At 26.7% G+C, this 12,975-nt stretch overlaps 1 protein-coding gene across 1 annotated transcript in view; it reads right to left on the bottom strand.

The window, feature by feature from the left end:
• Positions 1-12,975, bottom strand: part of LOC100202014 (CD151 antigen) — a 29,634-nt gene that overhangs the window by 15,617 nt on the left and 1,042 nt on the right. Inside the window, exons 2-4 of the mRNA XM_065790598.1 lie at positions 12,197-12,388; positions 10,769-10,843; positions 10,572-10,673 (exon numbers count right to left, since the gene is read on the bottom strand). Coding sequence (XP_065646670.1) covers positions 10,572-10,673; positions 10,769-10,843; positions 12,197-12,388 — 369 coding nt within the window. The remainder of the gene's footprint in view (positions 1-10,571; positions 10,674-10,768; positions 10,844-12,196; positions 12,389-12,975) is intronic.

Raw genomic sequence — 12,975 nt, 5'->3', positions numbered from 1 at the left:
CAGAATAAGATCTAAAACTCATTTTAATGATTAACATCGAAAATATGAATTTCTGATCACACTTTTTTTTTTTAATTATAAAAAACTAGTACTAGGAGAAAATCTTAAGAAACTTTTAATACTAAGTCACTTTTCAATAAGAAACTTATTTAAGAGTTCGATGAATATTTCCTAACTTTTCACCTAAATATCGCATCAACTTTACACAAAGTTAGCATTATTTACAATGGAGAACAGCAGTTTAAATGAACAGTTTAATTTGCACGTACAATAAACAATTTAATTTGCACGTGCAATGAAATTAAATTCGATTTAAAACTTGAAATTAAAGAAACTCAATATTCCCAAATGTCGTTAGAGAACTTATCAATATAATATATGTTTGCACATCAAAAGCACTGTTTAAAAAATAGTCACAGTTTCAATGGTTTTATTTCTCAATCAATTACTATCAATTTTTATAACTGAAGCAGTTTTAATTATATACGGAATGCTCCTATTATTTAATGAAAGTCCTTAACAATTTTCTATTGTGTACCATTTTTGAAAAGTTTAGACTTAAGTTTTTTTTGTTCAAAGTTCAGAGTATTCTGTATATTTCTGTAAATACATTTCATCAAATATTAAACAGTTATCTTGCAACATTTTGGGCCAATATTGAGTAATATTTTTGCATATTCTATTGCATCAATATTACCAGAATATGTTTTCAATAAAGAAAGCACTGGAAAATCTTTCCAAATTCCGCCGATTTTAAAAATGGCAGTTGTTTTTTTGTGAAATTTAATAATAATAAAAACAATAACAAATAATAACTGGTAACACAGAATCAAAGTTTATATTACATAAACATTATTGGATATTGGACTTTTTATTCCCTGTGTAATAATAATAAAATGACAAACATCACCAAAGCGATGCTTGACCAAATTTTGGCAAGCTACGTCACAAAGACAACGTTAGACAAAGCACTAGCTGAGCATGCATCTGAAATACAAACAATGAAAAACTCAAATAAAAGTATTTTAGATTTGTATAAATCAGATTATGAAAAGGAAATAAATCAACTAAAAAATGAAAACATATAATTGAGAACACAAATGACAAAACATGAAACAAAACAAGCACAAATTGAAAAGACAGTTATTAGCGAACCAGTTGCTTGTTCATCAATGGTAAAGAACAAGAAAATACACCTAGTAAATGCAGCAATAAATGAACAAAAAGAAAGAAAGAAAAGAAAGAAAAATATAATCATATCAGGAATCCCAGCAACATCGAATGGGACTGATGAGGAAAAACAAGCAGAAACTGAGCAACAAGTTAGCCAAATATTAAATCATATAGGAGCAGTCACCAACCCAGTACATGTCAAAAGACTGAAATTTTTTCAAAGAAGCTCAACAGCAGGCCTACAAACCGAACCACCAAAAGCACGCCAGGAAAAGATATAAGCTATACTAAGTGACGAGTCAGAAAGAAACCCAATATTAGCCAAGCCAAAGAAACTTGGGGATAAAACAAACCCACAGTACAAAGGAGTTTATATTTCAACAGATATGACACAAGCAGAGCAATATGAAAATATGGAGCTCAGAAAATTAAGAGACACCAAAAATGCAGCAAGAAGACAAGATGATCCCTTTCGATATGCTATACGTGGAACCGGACTTGTCAAGTTTAAATGTAACGTTGAGAATGGAAAAAGAACTGAGCAGTACTAGCAAATACCTGCAATGTTTATACACGAATGCAACATCGCTTGGCAATAATATGGAAGAATTTAAAATCTTGTGTAAATTAAAAAAAGCTAGTATAGCTGGAATCACTGAAACATGGTTTCAAAAATCATCCATTGTACAGATAGAAGGTTACAGGGTGTACAATAAAAATAGATCTGATTGACGGAAAGGTGGTGGAGTTGCCTTATACATTGAAAACAATCTCACATCATATGAAATAAGTATTGGTAATCAGGACAGCAAAATAGAACAAATATGGGCAGTCGTTGTAATTATGAATATTAAATACCTCATTGGATGTATATATAGACCAAACGAACAAATAGACATGAATGATTTTAGACAAGTTATACACAATGCCAAAAGTAAAGTAGATGTTAAAATGTATGCAGATATACTAATACTAGAAGATTTCAATTTTCCGAACATTACCTGGAATAATGGATATGTTGAAAACGTAAATAGCAGTGAAATTTCAACAGAACACATTTTCATTGATATAATAAATGACGAATTCTTAATTCAGCATGTTAACTTTCCAACTTTTCAACTGTCAGACACAAAGGTAAAGAACACACTGGACTTGATTTTTACCAAAGATAGTAACAGAATATATGAGCTCCAATCACATGAAATTCTGGGTTGTGCAAACAAGGGGCACTTAATACTTACATTTAAACTTGAATTAGACATAAACCAGACAAGCAGAACACCAAAATATAAATTTGACTACACCAGAGGAGATTACACAAAAATAGACAAAAAAGTTAATTCAATCAACTGGAGCTTCTGTTTTCACAATTTAACAACACAACAAATGTATGATACTTTTATATTACACATAAACTAACTGAGTAATTTATATATACCAAAGATTGATGTTAATGCAAAACGTAAACATAAACGAAATCCATGGTTTAGTAATAAACTTAGAGCACTAGTACGAATGAAAAAAGATCTAAGATACATAAATCTAGCAAACAAATGGAAAGATGCTGTACAAGTCAATGCGTACAAAACAATAACAAAATTAGTATCCAAAGAAGCCATATTAGCTAGAAAAGATTATGAAAGTAACCTGATTATAAAATCAAAATCTAATCCAAAACTTTTTTTTAAATACGTAAACAGTCAGAGGAATACTAAGCAATCAATAAAAGCCATTTTGAATTCTAATGGTACTGTAACAAATGACCAAAGTGAGATCGCAGATATTCTAAACAACCAGTTTCACAGCGCCTTTGTAAACGAAAGCAGCATTATGCCAGAAATAGCAGATAAACTAATAAGTTGCACACTTGATCTAAACGATAATTTTATTGACTACATAGATATTCAGAATCGTCTTGAAAAATTAAATACAGACAAAGCTTGTGGTGTGGATAATTTACATCCTATTTTACTAAAGCATTGTGCAAAATCATTGGCACTACCACTTACATTAATCTACAAATCATCTTACAATACAAGTAACCTTCCTCTACAATGGCAAGCAGCAAATGTAACTCCAATTTTTAAAAAAGGATGTAAGCTAAACGCATCCAACTACAGACCTGTGTCAATCACATCAATAGCATGTAAAGTATTTGAAGGAGTTATAAAAAATGAAATGCAAAATTTTTTTGACAATCATAATATAATCTCAAAATGCCAACATGGCTTCGTAAAACAGAGGACGTGTACAACAAATCTTTTAGAGACACTTGATTTTATCACACAGAAACTAGCAAAAAACATACCAGTAGATGTTATAATGCTAGATTTTGCGAAAGCATTTGATACAGTGCCACACAAGCAACTTTTATTAAAGTTGAATGCTTATGGAATAAAAGGAAATTTTTGAACTGGATTGAGGCATTTCTGAATAATCGAATTCAAAGAGTTGTCCAGGGTGAAGCGGTGTCAACATGGAAAAAAGTATCAAGTGGCGTTCCACAGGGATCCATTCTGGGGCCATTCTTTTTCATAGCATACATAAATGACTTGCCAGAAAAAATCAAAAATATGATGAAAATATATGCAGACGACACTAAAATCTTATCAGCTGTATATTCAATTGAGGATGCCAAATTAGTTCAAAGAGATTTAAATATTATAGAAGATTGGTCAGAAAAATGGTTAATCAAACTGAATGAAAGTAAATGTGTAGTTATGCAATATGGAAAAAACAACATAAATTTTAATTACACAGTAAATGGGTCAAAAATTAATAATTCTACGCATGAACATGATCTTGGTGTAAATTTTGATACATCACTGAAATGGAAGAAACACATAGTAGCGTGTTCATCAAAAGCAAATGCAATAATGGGAATGATAAAAAACACTTTTGTCCATTTGGATCAGCATCTTCTCAAGCAACTATATACTACTTTTGTTAGACCTCTGATTGAATTTGCAGTGCCAGTTTGTTCACCAAACTGCAAAGGTGACATTGAAATATTAGAAAGGGTGCAACACAGAGTGACAATGATGATAAAGAACTTAAGAAGCTTGCTGTATGAAGACCGTTTACAGATACTTGGTTTAACAACATTGTCAGAAAGAAGGAAGAGAGGAGATCTTATTCAAATATTTAAGATTTTTAATAAGATTGAAGCAGTAGACCTTTTAAACAAACCAGTATTTTCAAAATCATGCGGAGGTCACAGCAGAAAATACAGCAGAGAGCAAACCAAGTTTGTGCCAAGATATGAATTTATCATAAATAGAACTGTGAATTTGTGGAACAAATTGCCATTGGAAGTGGTCATGTCAGGAAATGTAAACATTTTCAAAAACAGTTTGGACAAATTTTTGGCATTAAAAAAATAACTTAGAACTAACTATATATACATATTTTTTAATTTGTTCATTATTATCTTTAGTAAATTTTTGTATATTTTTAGATTGTCAAAAGCTGTCAAAGTGAGTTTTTAACTCACACGCTGTTAACACAGCTACAGTTTTAAATACTACTACTACTACTACTAAATAATTTTTAATGGTGATATAATGTATGCTTTGAATAATTGCATGGAAGTAACACTAAAATAATGCATATCTATCAGTATTTTTTAATTTCTTTATTTTTTTTAATTTTTTCAAAAACCTAACCAAACAGATTCTGCATGATTTTGTAAGTAAGTAGAAAAGTGTCCCAACATAAATATGTAGGGCATTCTTATAACTATTACAAAACGTTATGTAAAGATAGTTTATAATCTTTTATTAAAAAGGATCTTTTAGCATGCTCTTCTTGTTTTATTAATCAGGATTTTTTAATTAGCTTTTTTAATTGTTTTATTAAGCAGGATCTTTTATCCGGCTCTCCTTGTTTTAAAGTGTTTTTTTCTTGAAATTTTTTTGCACATATAACAGATGACTTTGTTGGCATATAGTTTTTCATTTTTACTAATAACTTTATCCTTTAAACTTTTTATGGTTCGTAAGTTTTTATTGATTTTGACTAAAAATTTTGTAACTTTTTATGTTTTGTTGACAATAAATCTAAATAAAATCAAAACATCTTGTTTTAAATTGCTTTATAAATAGCCAACAACATAACATTCAATATTTTTTGTTCTACTAATAGAGCTTTTAGTTTATATTGTATAAATTATACAATTATACAGTATTATTACTACACTTTAATTCAAAACTGCAAAATACTGGCGTCTATTTATTCTGCTTTTGGAATTTTTGAACCCATTCCTTGTTTCGCATTTTCGATATTATTCCGGAAAATCCCTTTTTGATATTATTCCTTTTTTCACAACTTTGATCTAATTCTGTTTTTTGAATTTTTGATAGTATTCCTTTTTTCACAATTTCGATGTTATTCCTGTAAGTCCCTTATCAATATTATTGTCTTTTGAGCTATTTTGAGATTATTCTGTTTTTCGGATTTTCGATACTATTTCTTTTTTATCAATTTTGATGTATTCTCTTTTTCGATATTATTCCGAAAAGTCCCTTTTCGATATTATTCCTTTTTTCACAATTTCGAGATTATTCTGTTTTTCGGATTTTCGATACAATTCCTTTTTTTACGATTTCGATGTTATTCTCTATTTTGATGTTATTCCGGAAAGTCCCTTTTTGGGATTAATCAGTTTGGCTGTTTTCAATACTGTTTCTACTACCCTCTAATTCAAGGGCTGATTAAATGATAGCTTTTTGTACAAAAAAGTTTTAAAAAAAAGTTTTTAATGGAATGCATACAAAAATACAAAATCTTTAAATACTTAAGATGATTGTAGACATTTTTCTTTTTTTGTAATAATTTGTTTTTTGACATCTGTTTTTATTTTTTACATTCAATACTATTTTCGTCATCCATATTTCATTCATATTTTACATTTTCCTCATCCTTTGTCAAAAATTAAAGATAGTTTTTATTTTCATCAACTTTAGCATAATTTAAAATGTGATTAATAGTTCTAGGATCAACATTAAATCCACCTTGCTAGAGACTTGAGATCTCTGGACTCATAAATTAACAGTAAAAACAAGATTAAAAAGCACTTTGAATAATTTAAATTATAATTTTTTAAATCTGTTAGAATTTAGACCTGCACTTTAAAATACAAAAATCCACATTATAAAATACGACTGAAAATAAAATATTTCCATTAAACTATTAAGTTGATAATCTAAAGTCATTGATACAATCTACTTAAATTATTTTAACATAAAACAGTTTAAAAAAATGCCCCACAATATTTTAACAAAAACAAGAAATTGATTCCAAAATTGTTACTAAAAAATAAAAACTACATTTTAAAGAACACATGGTAAATAAAAGTTTATTTTGCAGAAATACTGAAATTCATTACATGTTTTTACGTGTTTTTATTTTAAAGAAACATACAGTTAAACATTGTAAAAAGTTAAATAATTATATCTTTTTAAAATAATTAATATATTGATATGGGAAAGAAAAGTGGATTATGTTTCTAGACAGCAAATTGAAGAATTAATTAATAGAGTATCAGAATTAGGGCGTAAAGGTGTTGAAAACTTGTCTAAAATTGATAAACTTGTGAGTGAAAAAGTAATTTTGAGGGCAAGAGTTAAAATATTGTAAGAAAAAACAAGTAGTGTTTTAAATTGGAGTAAATTATTCAATAGTAAAACGTATGATGCATCAACAGAAGAAACAAAGCTTACACAAGGTATTATAGATTTAAGTAAAGACGTAGGTAAAAGAGATAAAAATATTATTGTTTTTAGTATATCAAATTCAACTGATTCTGATGCTGGAAATAGAAAAAAGTTTGATGAAAATATTCTTAAAAATCTTTGATGTGAAATAAAAATCCTGATGAAGTAAAGAGAATTCATGGCTTCAAAAATAAAAATGAAAATAACAAAACAATCAAAACAAGTATATCTTTGTTGATCGAATTACCTGATAGTTCAGATAAATATTAAAAGCTGCTAAGCAGTCGAAAGGTTCAGAAAGTTTCAAAAAAGTATCTATTTATTCAGATCAGAATGAATTAGAAAAAAAATTTACAAAGAGTTTGGTTTTAAAAAAAAATCTATTAAATGAAGAACTAAATTTAAAAGGTCAATTAAACAACCCCTTTCGATATGGAATCAGAAACAAAAAAGTTAAAAAGATCAGAGCAAAATAATCAAATAATAAACCATGATGATAAAAATAGTTTAAATCAATATATAAATTCCAATGGTAATATTTCTGGTTGCCAACCACATGAGTCACTGAACATTAAAACAGTGCTCGTTAATTCAATAAATAATAGCAAAGAAATGGATCCAAATAGAAAAAAAATTTAAAACTGTTTTTACACAAATGCCACATTATAATACATTCTGTATAATAAATTTGAAGATTTAGTTGAAGAAATAGTCCATAATTTGATGCAAATTATTATGATTTGTGAAACTTGGTGGACTGATCAATCTGCAAAAAATACTGAGGGTTTTAATTTGTTTAAAAAAGATTGTGAATATAAAAATAACAATCTTGATCAAAAAAAGACACAACTATTACACATTAAAGGAAATAATAAAAAACTTTCAAACTATTTTTCAAGTTTTGTTTGGGAAAATGAGTTTAAGGTTTTAAATGCTAGTCAAGCCTAAGAATATATATTGTACTGGATGTAGTAAATTTATTCCAAATATAAATTATGATATAAGTAAAAAAATATGCTCCATGAATGAACTAAAGAGCTTCGGAAAATGATAAAATTAAAAATTAAAAAAAAATTATGGTACAAATGCAGTCATTCAAAATTCAAAGAAACTGACATGGTAAATGACTATAAACTTTTAAATAAAAATGTAAAAAAAAAAGAGTTGATAACAATATAAGAGCTTTTGAATTAAATCTGACTAAAAACTAAAAAAAACACCCTAAAAGTGTTTATTTATATTTAAATAGTAATTAAAGCACTTAAAACTGCTGATGGTTCAATTATAAAAAACGAGGTAGATAGATTAGTACGAGGTAGATAGATAGAGGTAATAATTAAATATTGATATAAACGAGGTAGATAGATAGAGGTAGGTAGATTGCAAATTGTTTAAATGAGTATTTTGTTTCAGTATTTTTAAAAGATGACATATTAGACCCTGTAACTTTTCCTTCAAAATGTGACATTTTTTGTAGCGATCCAAGTTTTAATGACACTGATGATGAGTATCATTTAGTAAACCTTTATGTAAATAAAGCTCTTGGTATGTTCAAAATATTCAAAATCACTTTCTCACCTGTTATCACTGATCTTTAAAATGTCATATTATAGTGGTGTTATACCAAATGAATGGTTAATTGTAAACATAATTCCACTGTTCAAATAAGGAAACAAATTAGATCCTTCAAATTATCGACCAATATCATTAACATCAATAGTTTGCAAAATTATGGAGAAAATTATTTGCAAATGATTAGCAAGTGAACAGCATGGATTTGTTAATAGTAAAAATTGTTGTTCAAACTTGTTAGAGACTTTTGATTTTATTACAAGAGAAATCAAAGATGGTAATAATATCGATATAATATTTTTGGACTTTGCAAAAGCTTATGATTCGGTTTCTATATCTAAATTATATTGCAAGCTTTATGGTTATGGTTTTCCCAATATTTTACAATAGTGTGAAACATTCCTTAGTAATAGAAAACAAAGAGTTGCTTTAGGTGAGTTTGCTTCATGTTGGAAGGAAGTTTCTATTACTAAGGAATGTTTCACACTATTGTAAAATATTGTGTAACTTCCTTCCAACATGAAGCAAACTCACCTAAAGCAACTCTTTGTTTTCTATTACTAAGGAATGTTTCACACTATTGTAAAATATTGTGAAAACCATAACCATAAAGCTTGCAATATAATTTAGATATAGAGTACACGCCAGGGTTCAGGTCCGGGCCCACTACTATTTGTAATTTATATAAATGACTTAAATAATTATATACTAAATAAATTAGAATTATTTGCAGATGATACTGAAATTGTGTCAGCAATTACCAATTAAAGTATTAGCAATGCTCTTTAAGAAGTCTTAACGAAGTTGTTAGACCGGTCAAATCAGTGGTTGATTAAGTTCAACGGAGATAAGTGCAAAGTTATGCATATTGGTAAATTGAATCCTCGATTTAACTACAAATTAGAAGATCATATTTTACGAAAGACATAAATTGAAAGAGATTTGTATGTTATAATATCAAATGACCTTAAATGGGAAATCATGTTACTAGTGTTGCAACTAAAGCTAATCGAACACTAGGTTTTATAAAACATACATTTAAATATCTTGATAGTCATATTAAAGTTGTTATACAAGTCAATTATTAGGCCGCAGCTTGAATATGATGCATCAGTTTGGAGCCCTTATTTTATTAAAGATCTCAATAGACTGGAAAATGTACAATGTAGATCAACTAGGATTAAAACACTGAAAGGCATCTGTTATGAAGAAAGGAGAAAAATTTTAGGTTTACCAACGCCACAAGAAAGGAGAAGTCAAAGGCAAGAAAGGAGAATAAAGGAGAAGACTTGATAGAAATATTTAAAATATCAAACTCAACTGAATATATTAGATTAAGGGAGCCTTTGAGATTTTAAAACCACATGTCTAGAAATTATCACAATAAAAGACTTCATCTAGAATTTACTGAAAAAATATGCAGATTTTACTATTTAATAAATAGAGTGGTAGACGGTAAGAACTTCTTATCACAAGATACAAAATATATATATATATATATATATATATATATATATATATATCTAGCAAAAAAGCTAGATATATTTATCTATATATCTAGCTATATATATATATATATATATATATATATATATATATATATATATATATATATATATATATATATATATATATATATATATATATATATATATATATATATATCTATATATATCTATATATATCTATATATATCTATATCTATATATATATATATATATATATATATATATATATATATATATATATATATATATATATATATATATATATATATATATATATATATATCTAGCTATATATATATATCTATATATCTAGCTATATATATATATATATATATATATATATATATATATATATATATATATATATATATATATATATATATGATTTATAGATATATAGAAAAATCAGAAAATTATGTCACAAGAAATTAAATTCAATCATCTATAAATTTATTTATAAAAAATATAAATTAAAAAAATTATAAACATCTAATTAATAAAAAGTAATCTTGTCAAAAAAGTGAAAAATCAGTAAATAATTATTGTGTTTGTAATGGATGTCCATGCAAACAAATAATAAAAAATAAATAAAAATATTTAAAACCTTTTGTTGCATGAGATTAACTGAATAGTCTATTGCTACTATTCCAGTACCATAATCATTTATTATAACTAGTTTTGATTGGTACGTTACTTCATCATAAATCTAAGTAATTTGAATAAATATGAATAACTAAAACAATACTAACAACAACAAAAAATAGAATGTAAAAGTAAAAGCAGAAAATCAATAATTTTTACCTTGTCACGATACAGAAATGCTAACACTCCAGCCGCAATTTCTGCACAGAATACAAGCAACAACATTGTAAAATACTAAAAAAAAAAAAACACAAACACAAAGTTAAAAAAAATAATTATCTTAATTATTAAGTGAAACATATTTGACAGCTGAAAATCATTTTCTATCTGCACCATTTTTAGTTTGAAGTAAATTAAACCCCTCTGACATGTATCTACATATGTGAGCAGTAAGGTTAGGGAACGGAATGGTGTGATTTTGCCAGGTGCGAAGAACAGATTTTTTAAATGTCACAGTGTTGTGTTGCTCAATTACCAATCACATGAGTGATGACTCACAAGCTAGGAATCACAGGACTTTGGCCAGGAGACCAAACCACTATCACTCAGGTGGCAGAAAGGAACTCAAAATGTTTCTAATCATATTTTAAATTTGTTACCATTTGTTTTTATTACTTTTACAAACACTTCTATAAAGTATATATCATGTAATTAATTTATCACATGATTTTAATTATATTTTTATTAACCCCCTTGCAATTTCCGCTTATAAATCTCCATTACGATATGATGGCAATTTTATAAATATGTGTCAAGCATGGGTAAAGAGAGACAGAAAAATGGAGTTATTGAAATATTACTGTGAAGGAAAGAAAAAATTTGTTGTAAAAGTGATGACAAAAGAGTAGTGATGACGAAGGAGAACACGAGTACAGGAAGATGATTACAACCTTAAAAGTGAGGAGCGAAAAATTTTACACTCAGAGTGAAGCTTGGGTGAAGTAATTATGAAATTCTTTGAGCATGGAGCACAAATTCTTCTTGCTTAGCTCCACTGACATACTCTGCTCTCTACCCCTTTTTCCCTTCAGTTGTAGAAAGTCAACAGCACATAAAAAAATGTAAAAAAATAAAGAGAAAAAATATACAATTAGTTGATTGTCAAATTGATAAAATATAACAATTTGTTTTTAAAACTAAAAATATTTTCAAAATTGAGATATTAGTAACTATAGTAACTATTTCTCTCTAATTTATACTAAAATATTTTTTTATATAATATTTGTTTTATATATATTTTTATATATCATTTCTCCTCAATCTAGCGCCAAATATTCAATTTTTTTAAATATAAAAATATTTAATTGTAAATTTCTTAAATAGTTAGTCAGGATGTAAACTATATAATTAAAATATCAACGAACTCAACCTAAAATAATCAAAAAATAGAAACCAATGTGTCTACCAATTTTGCAAGTATTTTATTTTTTACAGAATTTATTTTATGTTTTGTTTGGACTATTTAATATTTATAACTAATGGAGTTTTCTCTTTCTTCCAAACTTTTTTTTTCTTTTTTATCATTATTACAATATAAATTATTATTTTTAACAATATGAAAATTAAAAATGTAAAAAAAAAACTCACAGTTCCAAGTAAACATTTGTGCTCTTTAACAGCACCAAAACACCCACAAAAACCAACAAAGAAAACAAAAAGTCCGGCAGCAACAAGTATTGATGCAGGTACAGTAAATGTATAATTTCCAATAAATTTATTAAATCGACCACCATCAAACAACATCCAAATTCCAATGGCTGCAGCAGCTCCTCCAGCAAGCTTAATAAATAATAATAAACTAGACATTTTTAAATATATAAACATGTTATTAAATATGTAAAAACACAAATACAATTCCATAAAACAATGAGACAAAATCATTTTGACCTGTGTTGAAATTATTCCTTTTTTTCAAAAAAGAAGACAAAAACTAAACTTCAAACAATAAATACAGAGACTAAGAAGTAGCTAGATATTAATACTCTACAGTCATAACAAATCTCAATGTTAATAAATCTCTTTATTAACATTGAGATTTGTTATATGTATATATATATATATATATATATATATATATATATATATATATATATATATATATATATATATATATATATGTATATATATATGTATATGTATATGTATATGTATATGTATATGTATATATATATATATATATATATATATATATATATATATATATATATATATATATATATATATATATATACACACACACACACACTATATAAATAAATACTTTTACAATAATATTGTGGGACTGGGTATATATTATGCTTTTGGTACCAAACACACAAAAAAGCTTTATTTGAAACTTTTTTTAAAACTATTTCACTCCTAACAAT

Source organism: Hydra vulgaris, chromosome 02, assembly GCF_038396675.1.
Source record: "Hydra vulgaris chromosome 02, alternate assembly HydraT2T_AEP".
NCBI classification, from domain to species: Eukaryota; Metazoa; Cnidaria; class Hydrozoa; order Anthoathecata; family Hydridae; genus Hydra; species Hydra vulgaris.
This window is presented reverse-complemented; position numbering and strand designations above follow the sequence as displayed.